The 13,303-nt window shown below is 36.1% G+C and overlaps 1 protein-coding gene across 2 annotated transcripts in view; it reads left to right on the forward strand.

The window, feature by feature from the left end:
• Positions 1-13,303, forward strand: part of EDIL3 (EGF like repeats and discoidin domains 3) — a 407,727-nt gene that overhangs the window by 142,833 nt on the left and 251,591 nt on the right. For both annotated transcript variants that reach the window (XM_046668389.1, XM_046668390.1), the window contains exon 2: positions 4,754-4,882. In XM_046668389.1, the coding sequence (XP_046524345.1) occupies positions 4,754-4,882 (129 nt within the window). The remainder of the gene's footprint in view (positions 1-4,753; positions 4,883-13,303) is intronic.

A 13,303-nucleotide genomic window follows, 5' to 3' on the forward strand; every position in this document is an offset into this window, starting at 1 on the left:
GACACTTTGTCAAGTCTGCATTTTAGACTCTCCTGCTCAATCCTGTTCTTCTCTCCCTGCCATTTCTTTTCACCGGTGTCAGATCTGCATCACAAGATCAAGGCTTTTTCTGCCCATTTCTGCTTCCTTCTCATTTTATCTTCCACAGGCATTACTTCCCAATAGAAGTATTACACTCCTAACTTTGTCATAGCGTTTACTTCATGGAAAACCCATCACAAGGATGCTATTAATAATTAGGTGTGTGGGGGCCGGCCCCATAGCTGAGTGGTTAAGTTTGCGCGCTCTGCTTCAGTGGCCCAGGGTTTTGCTGGTTCGGATCCTGAGCGTGGACGTGACACCGCTCGTCGGGCCATGTTGAGGCGGGGTCCCACATGCCACAACTAGAGGGACCCACAACTAAGAATATACAACTATGTACCGGGGGGATTTGGGGAGAAAAAGCAGGAAAAAAAATAATAATAATTAGATGTGTGGAATGGACTTAAAGCACAGCCTATAAGAACCCTAATTATGTTTGATGGGCTTCTGTTGTTGACCTCTACTTTATCCAAGGCCAAAACCTTGTTTTCTTGTTTCAGACGCTGTCCATCTAACAGAGGTACATGTGGGAACCTTTATTAATCTCAGGCAGACCTTGATATATTAGACCTTAGTTGAATAAATTGAATATTTATACTAGAGTGGAGGAGGCCTAACCTAAATTTCCTTCTTTTTCTCTTTTGAAGATTCTTCCTCTTTTTCCTTACTTATTTGTTGGTATGTCCAAGGACCTCTCCTCTCCTCTTATTTCCTCTCTGCTCCCTTCCCCTCAGCTCCTCTCCTCTGCCATCCCTTTAAAGACTCTCACTGGGATATAGTTTTCTCATTCACACTTAACGTATGCTATTGCAAAACCTCTCCAACTCCATATCTGCTGATTCAATAGAGTATGGGATGTTTTTATTTAGGATGTCCCACAGACTTCTTGAACGCATAATTTCTTTAAAACTAAATCCATTATATTCCTCATGAAAGATGGCCCTTCAGTCTTACAGGCAGGAGCTCTAGAAATCAACCCAGATTTCTTGCTATCCTTCAACCTCTACATCAGTTTGGTCACAATGTCATCTCGATTCTACCTTGAACATTTTGGTCAAATCTATTACCTCTTTTCTCCCTTTCAGAACGACACTAAGTAAATATCAATAATGGGGATAAAGTAAAAGATGAATTTTCACAAGTACATAATGTATTAGAAATAAGTAGACATAAGCAGAAAAGAAGAACAAAAAGTACACGGACAGGAGAGACAAAACGTATGAGCTAAACAGCAGCTGACAACCACAAGACATAAGGAGAGGCGAACGGATCGTCCTGGACCACAGAAGCATCATGTGCCTGGCATACACACCTGGTAGAAAAGCAGTTAGATTAAGTATTATCATCTAGAAGGGGCAGCACAAGTACCAAGAAAGGTTTCTCAGGACACCAAAAACTCCCCATAATCATGAAATAATCAAAGGGACCAGACGTTCTGGCCTCATGTGGCCCTGGGCATGTCAGGACAGTAAGCTCACATCAGTTAATAAACTATGCAGGAACTTGGCTGTAGAAGTGAAAAAGATCAGAATGAGAGGTTCTCAATTTTGGATAAATATATAAATGTAGCCTGCATGCTTGAGAACCTGTAGGATACTGCTCGTGCCTTGCCTTTCTCCTGTAGACATTGCTTCTGTCAGTGTAAATAAGTCGATCTACAACAGGCCTTGATCTGTTGACATTGCTGCAACAACAGATTCTGGTCTGGAGAATGTAGACATCCTCTTTTTGTAGTATTGACGATACTCGGAATTATAACTGACAACTCATATGTTTGAGTGTTAATACTCATCTTCATGCAATGTTTGGAATTAGTAGATGACAAGGTTGTTAGTCTGACTGTGTGAAGCTGTGCTGCTTTGCTCACACCAAAGGCAGAGAGGCATGATCTCACTTCTAAACTGCTCATTGACTCTTTCTAAACTCTCAACAGTAATGCCTTTGCTTCTAGATTAAGCATCTGGGGGAGGAGTGGTAGTGATTTGGGGGACTTTCATTTCCTGTTGCATTATTTAGTATTTGTTAACTGGATTGGGATGAAATGGTGCCTCCATTGCTTTCCATGCCATAGCCACCTCTAAGGAGTGTTAAGAAAATCCTCATCATTTTTTGCTGAGACTGCTTCAAAAGATTGATGCTTAGTCCTTTTGCCTTCAGCCTTGACTCCTCCATTTGATCCAATACAATGCTGCCCGAGTCATCATTCCTAAACACAAATGTGGGCATATACTTTCCTGTGAGCAATGTCCTTTTGTGGTTTCTCCAATGCTTAAAGAGAAACTTCAAAATATGTGGCCCAGCATATAAGGCCTTTATTTATATGACCATGCTACTTTTCTTAGCTCATTTGTCTCTATTCCTCATACACATTTATGCTTTAATTGTAGTGGCCTACTCAAAGCTCTGGGAAGGAGCCATGATCTTTTTCCTTTGCGTATGTTATTCCCTTTGCCTGGAAGCTTGAGCATGCACCCCTTCCTCTTCTGCATCACCTGATAGCACTAAATCCTTTTAGAAGTCTCTGTTGATCCTGCAATTTGGATCATATATACTAATCACAGCTCTTATTACTACATGGTGTAATTGTTCCTGCTTTTTTAATCTCCCATAGTAGGGCTCTGTACTTCTTGATGGTAAAGACTGTCTTTAGTTCTGTATGTCCAGCACTTACCTCAGTGCCTGCTATAAAATAGGTACTCAAGCAGTAGAAGGATGGATGGAGAAATGGATGGATAAATGGAGAGATGGCTGAGTGGGTGGCTAGCTAGATAGATAAAGAGATAGACAGAAAGTCTATTGAAATATCTTTACCAGTCATCCCCAGTCACCCTCCTCATTCAAATGCACTTATAGGATGCTGCCAGGAGAGTCTTCTTAAAATATAGATCTGACCATGTCAAAACTTTAAAATACATATTGAAAACATTCATTGGCTCCTTGTCTTATAAATTATGATGTAACTATTTAATCTTCCCTGATCTGACATATGTACCAAATTCTATGGTATTCCCAAAACATATTCATTCATTCATTTATTCATTATTTCATAACTCTCTTTTCTAATATCTACTGCAGTGCTAATGTAGTATTTTTATCATCTTATTATATCTAATGACTTACTTTTTAAATTTGACAAAAATCTTAACCTCCATTTTCACTTTTCTAAAATTTTAAAGCGGTTAATCTAGAAAAGAGATGAAATAAGTTCTGGTAATAACTATTATTTCTATATAATATTAATCCTATATAATAATACCTATAAGGAAGTAAAGTTCCTAAGAAATACAAAGTATAGGAAACTGGGGCCCAAATTTTTTTTAGATTTTGGAAAGCCTCATTCTCTGTTAATCCAGGAGGTAGCACTTTCACCTGAAAGCTCCCCTCAGAACTGTGTGGCCTCTTATGAGTCAGATTCACACCCTCTCTGTGCAGTAAAGCCACACCCATGATGCTGTCTGAAGCCTGCTTTTCACTCCAGACTTAATCAGGGCTACTTTGGATATGTCAGGCTGCTCACGAATAATACCCTTCAGATTTTTAGAAGCCCCTTTTTTTAGCTGAGAGAGTCAGGCTGCATCTGAATTATTTGAAATGTTTTCACAAAGCGTCTCATAGCCACATCCGTGATTTGACATTAATGTTGAGGCCACGTCTTTCTGACAAAGCTCTGGATTTGATTTTCACTGGTTTGAAAGGCTGGAGTTGAGAAACAGTTTTATTTCCTATCACAAGTCCTGGTCCCTCTATATTCCTTTTCTTTACTTTCAAACTGATCAGTTCTTTATTTAGCACCTCTCTTTCTTATGGTACCTCACCAAATGCAGCTGTTAACAGCCAACTGACACTAACATTCTACCTGGAAATCTCATTACTCATTTGCTAAAGTTCGCTAGGTACATTTTCTATCACCCATGTTCTTCGGGTGACAGACAGCTTTACCAATTGCTTCTCTCTACATAACATGGGTAGCCTTTTTCTCAGTGTTTTTTCAGATTCCATCTACCACTCAGTAGCAAAGCCATGGCCACGGTATTTTAGGTCTTTGTCATGGCACAACTTATTTCTCTGTAGCAGTTTCTCTCTTATCCTCCCATGTTTCTCTCAAGCAAGATAGCCTGAATTTTTCCTCACGGCCATGGCATGGTTCCGGAAGAGGCTGTAGAAATATTCAAGTACTTTTTCAAGCCTCTGCTGGTTTCAAGCCTGCTAACATCCTATTGGCCAAAGCAAGTCACATAGACAAGCCCAGATTCTAGGGATCCAGAAATAAACCCCATTCCTTTAGTAAGAAGAATTGCAAACTTACAAAGCAAAGTGTTTGGTTATATAAAGGCTATTTATTGGAATAATTGATAAACCAATTTACCACAGATATTCAGGCTAATCCTCTGTAACAAATTAGACAATATTTCATTTACATGTAATGAAGGAACCCCAAACTGAGTTAATAGCTTTCAGTATGCAATGTTTGAATTATAAAGTTTAATTTTTACCATGCTATGTACTCTCTCTCTTAAAAGCACATGGTTTCAAATGGATCTTGCATACCTTATGTGTAAATCGAAATAGTGTGGTGACTTTGCTAAGGGAAGATCTGTGGGGCATGTGAAATAGTACATTCCTGCGCCTGAGACCAAACAAAAAAGTCAGTATCTGTTCCTTTATTCCTCAGGCGATATTTGTGATCCTAATCCATGTGAAAATAGAGGTGTCTGTTTGCCTGGAGTGGCTGAAGGTTCCTTTTCCTGTGAGTGTCCAGGTGGCTTCACAGACTCCAACTGTTCTAGTATTGTGGAGGTTGGTAAGTGCAAGATTTAAGCATTTCAATGGTTCTTTTTGTTTTCATGAGTGACTGACAAATTTGGTGTGGGGCATTATAGGTATTCTGGATAAGATTGCTGTATGTTGCTGATTCATTTATTGCTCTCTAGGAATTTCAATCTCATCATTTCTATTTTATAACTAAATTATATTTTTATTAGGGGTGTTCTCAAATAAATAATTTAAAATTATGTTTTGGTGATTAACACTATACTTTAAAGGAGTACAGATACCACTTGACTGTAATAAATTTTTCTCTCTCTAATATTAATACACATTTAAAATTTTATTCCCACTGGAAAATAATTTCGAATTTAATTTATTCAAATTAAGTAGTCACTCTAAATAAAATAGAATTTATTTTAGCCATTGAGAGTATCCATCAGTATTTTGTAGCTGTTCTGTTACTTGTCTAAGAATATAAATATATGAAAGAAGACAATATTTCAGCTGCATTATTCTTCAAAGTCTTTACAAAAACTTTGCCTTGCAAATTTTGATTAGTCAGTGGTCACATTTCAAACTGCTTTTTCATCTGTGAAGTACCTCATTGACATATGCAGTTAGGGATTCAGGGTAACTTCCTTAATTTCCAAATAGGTCCTCATTAAGGACATAGCTGTCCTTTAAATAATTTAGCACTATGTAAACTTATATAGAGATTTTCTCTCTAATCAAAGGTAGAACCATGATTAAGTTTTTAAAAAATTCCACTTTTTGTATATCAGCACCAAGAAGAATAGAAAGTGGCCTGTATCTCTGCCACATGTTTCGGATTAAAGTTCTGCCAACCAGCATAAACCTTGGAAAACTCAGAGATTTGGCTGGGTTTTGAAAAAGAGTTTTGAAGAAGAAAGTAATAGTATCTGCAGTGAGGGCACAGTTCGAGTTACTCATCATCGTATCTAACGCACCTAGCCTACTACCTTATGCAGAGTAGGAAACCTACAACTGTTGAACGAATGAAAGGATTATTAAATAAAACCATTTTTAAATAGAACCAATGCCATTTTTCACCACTAGTTATTGGATTTTAGTATGCTTTACTTTTTAAATGTTTTTCTTGTATTTTATATATTACATTAGAATAAATGTATTATATCTGAAAAAGTTATATTATTGCTGAAAGGTACGTTGTTCATTTAATTCATTTCAGAGATAATTCTCTTTTCAGGCTTTTATTAACTCGCGGCAGTTCTAGGGGTTTGAGACGGTGCCATAGAAATAAAACTGCTGTAACCACTTTGACCCAGGCTGCAAATATGTACAGTGGGTTTCAAAGTTTAATGTGAGAATCGTATCCTCAGGAAAGTCTATCTGTCTGTAGAAAATTATAGTCATAAATACTCCTAACAGGAATGTAGGAGTAGAATAAAAATTTAGTATTCTATTTTAAGCCCACTAACCCCAAATTGGCAGTGCCTTAGATTTGTAGTATATAATGTCTCAGTTGCTACTTTGTAAGAGCCACATCTGGAATCATAGGCAAATGTATTTAAATAATTAGGAAACCAGTATCTTCATAGAACTTTTAAGTTAATACTTGAATACTTTGGGCCATATTTTTAAATATGAATTCAGCATTCATATTTTATCAGAAGAGTGATATTATGGGCAGCAAAACTTTAAAAACTAAACACACTGCCGTATTCCACGTAGATCAATGAGACTGGAGACTCAAATGCTTATAGAATTCAGTTTTATTCAGGTTCATTATTAAATACTATTGAAACACTTCTGATATTCAGAAATGGGATAGTTATTCTATATTACCTTAAGCTGTGTGTTTTTGTATGTTTTAAGCAACCTTGTTCTTGCATGAGGCATGTTTAGGAGTTCTCGGAAGAAATATGTTCTGTTCATATTTGCTTTATCATTTAGCATTGCCTATGAGTTATACCAATTCTAATATAATATATTGGCTTTATAACATTAATAGAAAAGTCCCCTAAAAGTTTAAAATGCCCAATTTCTTAAATATATCTTTGCTATATTGTGAAATAATTTTTTTAAAAGGTGAAAAAATAGGGAAGATGAAATACAATTTTGAGGTTGGGTATCTCTTTAGGACAGACACATGACCTTACTTGCCCTTCTCCTGCCTCTTTCTAAACTCCATCTTTGCTTATAGATAAGGAAATACTGAATATTTTTTGAATAAAAACATTTAGTAGCAATGCTTTTATTTTCTAGCCTACCTCAGGTTTTTTCATATTTTTAAAACTAATTATGGGGACTAAATATATGAAATATTAGATCATTAAAGAGCATCTTGACTTTTCAGTTTAAAAAGTCTGTTACTTTGCTGGGACGTTTTGTTGCTGTTGTTTCCCTGCTGTTGGGTAGTGGTAATGCAGAAAGCATAGGATATACTAGAATTTTATACACTCACGCACAAAAATAATCCTCCAAAAGACTCTAGGTATTTTAATGTAATATCTTAAAAGACAAAAGATTTGAGCTGTCACCATGCACTATTTTTGCTTACACATTAATCCCCCCAGAGATGGAGATGTGTCGAAGGTTTCTTCTAAACTTCAAACCATACAGATTTTGTGATTATATGAAGTTCTAAATCTCCTTATTTTTAATTTGCAAAGGAAAGGAAATAATCTTATTTATATTCGCCTAGAAAAAGTTGTGTTTGACCCCAATTTTTTAAATAATTTTTACTCTGTTCAATCTACAATCAAACATATACTCTCTTCGTTGTACTACGTCTGGAGAGGAGAATTTCCAATACACGCTATTCTTAGAGATAAAAATTGCTTAATGACTTTACCTCAAACCTCATTACTTTGTAGTAGCCCTGATTCAAGTTCTTGATGCTGCTTAGTTCAAGAGATCCTCATCCAATTTTCTACTTTTACTCTTCCCTCCCAAAGCATCTAGTGTCAGATAAGCACAAAACACTTTGTCACATTTGCAATCAATTCTCATGGCACTTACATTCCTATATTGTGCGGGGAAGCTTGGAGAAATTGACTCGCTCAGATTTGTGAACTTCATTCACTAGATAACACTGCTTTTCTTTGGACTTAATTCTTGATCTGTGTGTACTCCAGTATCCATCTTTTACCTCTCTCTGTCTCTTTCTGTCTCTCTGTCTTGTTGTCCCCCACACATTCCCCTTATACAGACGTAACTACACACCTCAGTGTTCTCAGTCTCTTTGAGTTGTTAAGACTCACTTCTGATATCTGCAAAAAGCAATAGGAACACATCTCTCTCAGCAAAAGAAAGAAAGAAAAACCCTTACTTTACATCCTCAGACTTGAGGACATCAGCCAGATTAATTAGTGTTTGCACAGATGTGCCCACTTGCTGCCTCCCTCTCCAGGGAACTTGTAGACAGACCACCATGTCCTTAAACCCCAAACTGCTTCCCAATTACCTGCTCACATTCCTGGATGGCACTGTGTAATTTGGAGCCAAATGGTGACACATTTATTTCATATAGAAATTTCTATTACCAGTGAGTATTCTAGACTTCGTGTATAGAAATTTTAAGAATTATTAAATTGTTCAAGTTTCATGGCATACATAATTCTCTTCTGTATGCTAACAGAGTAATTCAGTAAACTAATGACAAATATGAACTTTTACCACTAAAAGAGAACAAAATAAGTGATTGACTTAAAATTAGTTTTCATTTATTGCTAAACAAATATTTCGTGAGCTCTTACTAAGTAATAGTTATCTAAATGGTGGAATTCAAAGGTAAACAAATCTATAGAAATTGCTGTGGAACTAGGAAAGCAGATAAATAAATAGGTAAATATGATGGATGTTGTGACAGGAGAAGTATATGGAGCCATAAGAATATAAAGCAGATGTTTTGTCTTAAACTAGGTGTCAGGGAATGCATGCCTACCTGAAAAAATAACATCTTGACATAATTCCAAAAAATAATTTCAATCTAGCAGGCAGAAAGCTGGACGTATTCTAGACAGAATAAATAGCTTTTTAAAAAGCGAGGAGATAAGAAAAGTAGTAATTCCACGAGCTGGAAGAAACTCACTGTGACTAGAGCTTACAAAAGAGAGACATGGTGGCCAAGAATGAGTCTGAAGATACGGACAGTGGCTGATTCTGCAGTCTTCTATGCTGTTTTAAGGAATTTGGACTTTACACTAAGAGCAATGGAGAGGATTTGTACTTTGAGAAGATCACTGCCACTGCAGTATGGAACAAAAATTAGAACAGAGTGAGATAAGGGGACAATTTGAAGGCTACTCAGAGGACCAGGTCAGACATGATGATCTTGGTCTGGGTTCACGTAGTAACAAAGGGAATGGAGAGGAGAGAGTTAATAAATATTTAAAAGATACGATAGATAATTATTGGTGACTTTTGAGGTTATTGAGTAAAATGGGCTTGGAGAAAGGGAGAAGTAAAGAAGAAGCATCTTCAGGTTATGGCCTAAGCAACTGGGTACCATTTTCTGAGGTAGTGTAAATTGAGGATACACTGGATTTGGAGGTAGGAAATGAGTTGAGTACATCACATGTTGAATTTGAGGAATTTGCTAGACATTAGTTAAGAAATCAGGCATAGATTGTAAGTCATAATTCTACAGATGGTTGTTGATGCTCAGGGAGTGTATGAATTTGCCCAGAAGCAGAATAACTTCTGAAAAGAAGAGAGGACCAAGAAATGGAAACCAATAAGAGGTTCATCAATAATTAAGCAATAGGTAGAGAAAGTTAAATCTCTAGAGGAATCTGAGAAGGAGTGGCCAGGGAGATATAACAGAAACCAGGAAAGTGTCGCATCCCAAAAGTTAAGGTTAGACAGTATTTCAAGGAATGGGTGACCGGCAATGTCAGGTACTGTGAAGCTGAGCAAGATAAACATTTACACATGTCTTACCTGTGATCTCGTCAAGATCAGTTTCACTGGAGTTGTGGAGAAAGAGGTTGTAGCACTTGGAAGAATTACAGGAATATTTTTAAAAGTGGCTAGGAATACAAGGGAAGTTCCTCAATTTGACAAAGAGTATCTTTAAAAAATCTAGAGCTGAAAACATTCTTAATGGTGAGAAACTCAAAGCTTTCCCATTTAGATCAGAAACAAGACAAAGGTACTCTTTCTCACTACTACTTTTCAACATTGCACTGGAAATACTAGCTACTGCAATAAGACAAGAAAAGGAGATAAAAGATTTACAGATTGGGAAGGAAGAAATATAAGTGTCTTTCCACAAATGACATTACAGCAGAGTTGTAGAATGCAAAGTTACCATACAGAAGTCAATCGTTTTCCTATTTACCAGTAACGAATAAGTGAAGTTTGAAATTACAAACACAATTGGCAGAGCACAGAGGATTTTAGGGAACTGAAAATACTCTGTATGATGTTACAATGAGGCATACAAGCCATTGTACATTTGTCCAACCCTATGGAATATACACCACCAAGAATGAACCCTAATGCAAACTATGGACTTTAGATGATTATGACATACCAGTGCAGGCTCATCAATTATAACGAGTGTACCACATTGGTGGGGGATGTTCATAATGGTGGAGGCTATGTATGTGTAGGGTCAGGACTATATGGGAAATCTCTAGTCCCTTTTCTATTTTGCTGTGAACCTAAAATTGCTCTAAAAATAAAATCTTTAATTTAAAAAATGGCTATAACAAACATTAATCAATTTATGCACTTATTTACTCATCCGTCCATCAAATATTTATTGAGTGTATACTGTTTACCACACACTTCCTAGCCCTGAGGATATAACCAATAAAAAAATAGTCTTAGCCTTCATGAATCTTCTAGTCAAATGGGAAATTAGACAATAAACCCCATGCTTATCATGGTAAGTTCTATAAAGAAAACTAAAGCTCAGTTTGAGGTAGAATAGTAGGAGGTATATTTTTGGATAAGACTAGTAGGAAAGACTGAGAAGTTGGTGTTTGAACAAAAAGTGGAATTGAAATAACTTCATTGTATAGGGATGGGGAGAGAGGACAGTAACTGAAAGGGGAATTGAGGCTAAGGGAGGTTTTTTTTTTTTTAGGAAGATTATCACTGAGCTAACTGCTGCCAATCCTCCTCTTTTTGCTGAGGAAGACTGGCCCTGAGCTAACATCTGTGCCCATCTTCCTCTACTTTATATGAGGGATGCCTACCACAGCATGGCTTGCCAAGTGGTGCCATGTACGCACTTGGGATCCGAACCAGTGAACCCCGGGCTGCTGAAGTTGAACGTGTGCACTTAACTGCTGCACGACTGGGCTGGCCCCTCAGGGAGGTTTTTAAGATGGAATTGTAATGTCATTATGATTCAGAAATATGACATAAAAGCTAAGCTTTTGTTTTACTAGAAATAAACTATGTTAGATGACTCATAGAGAAATTTCAATAATACTTGGCATACATTTAACCTATTGAAACTATCAGTCTGAAAACAACATAAACATTGGAATGTGGTAGTAATATAAAATCCATCATCACTTTTGTTAAAAAATTTCAAGACCCTGTGTTATTGAGAGTAGTTCAGCACAGAGTAACAGAGTCCATACATCATTTCATTTATGGTTCTCCCTCTTTATCCTCTCTGTAATTGCATTGGCTTCTGATCAGATTTTCTTATTTAGAAAAAAATAATAAATATTTACCTTCTATCCTCTCCTGTCCTCTTTGCTATATTCCATCCAAACCAATTTCCTTTTGGTAACTGGTATCCCTTTCCTAAGGTGAATTTGGATTCTTTTAAATTTGTGGCCTGCAAATCTCATCAATTTCATTTATAATCTCATAATCTTTCCTGCTTCCATTTCATTCTGAGAAATTGGTTACATTTATCCCAGAAACATAAAGACTTTCATACAAATTTTTTTAAAAGTTACGTTGTACCTCTCACCCCATGAATAGTCATGTTCATGTTTGTCTTTTAGAGGATGAGAATTCAGTGTCAGAATATCAAGTAGTGTAACAGAGACTGACTCTGTCTAATAGACTTCTTTTTAGTGGCCATGGAATATCAGAATGTTGACAAGCATTAAGTAGATCTCTTGGGTAGAGTGGGGCTATTTTTAGATTTCTGAACTTTGATTACCAAATGAGAGATTTGGTAAATTTCAGTTAAATTGTTCACAAAGTAGATGAAATTATGAGCAGTTGTCAGTTTTTTTCTCCCCTTGAGATATCTTCTTGGTCTAAGGAAGGATAGCTCATGATTGAATCCATATTTCTAGAAATTATCATAATGAGAGCTATTCTGCATGATTAAAATAGTTTCTGAAAAGCTGCCAGCCATAGATGATTGGTAGGAAATTTCCCAGTCAACTAGAGTCAAAGGGATTTATTTTCAGAATTATATTTACTTATTTTTCTGATAATAAGAAAGATTAAATATGTATTCATACAAACAAATAGAATTGTACAGTTAAGATAACAGACAACAATTTTAGGGAAATTTTTTTGCCATTTATTTTGTATGTATTATAAAAAAGTAATTTTCTTTTATATATGTAAACATTTCTATAGCATAGTTTATAAACTATTAGCTTTTTAATTTAAAAACATTTCTACTTCGTTGTCAATTACAATGATTAGAATTTATTAGCTTGCAATTCCATGCCCTAACAATTAGATATTAAGAGAAAAATAGAGAATATCAAAGAATGTCATAAAATATCAAGTACAGAAATCCTTTCTTGCCCGGAAGAAAGATTGGAGCCAAGTTGTGATAAAGCTTTTATTTGTAAGAAAAGACAATGTAACACATTTTTTGAAAAGTTGATGTATACCCTTTTAACCATTGTGTTTTTTTCTGAGCGTATATCCTTCCCAATGATTGAGGAGAAATACTTTTGTGAATGCAATGATAGTGGATGTGTGTCATTAAGCTTTTTCTGCTTAAGAAATCCTCACAGATTTAGTGGATTTAAAAACAATAATTCATCTCACAATTCTATGAGAAAGTTAAGTTGGTGTTCTGGTTGATTAGTACTGGGTAGTGGAGGATGGCTCAGTTGAGACGGCTTGTCTCTGCTGTATCAGGTGTCCTTACACAGTGGTAGTGGAAAGGTCCCAAGAGCAGTAAGAAAGATCCAGCCCAGTTACAAGCATTTTTCAAGTCTCAGCTGTGTCAGACTAGTTAACACCACTTTTGATGGGAGGATCTGCCACTTCGTATTGCAAAGGTGAGGATGCAAGAAGAAGAATGTGTGGCTGGTTTTCAGTCTACCATGAGATGTCAGTTAGTTGCTTTTCTCTTTCTTTGTTTTTTTAAGAGTTTTTGTTGGTAATGCAAAAAGTTGATAAACTTGTAGATATATTTGTAGATACTTATTTTTATGTTACTGGCTATGAATACAAAAATTCAGTAAATAGTGATTTTTATCAAATCTATTTTTTATAAGGGAGGAAAGAAGTAAAAATTCTCATA

Source organism: Equus quagga, chromosome 7, assembly GCF_021613505.1.
Source record: "Equus quagga isolate Etosha38 chromosome 7, UCLA_HA_Equagga_1.0, whole genome shotgun sequence".
NCBI classification, from domain to species: Eukaryota; Metazoa; Chordata; class Mammalia; order Perissodactyla; family Equidae; genus Equus; species Equus quagga.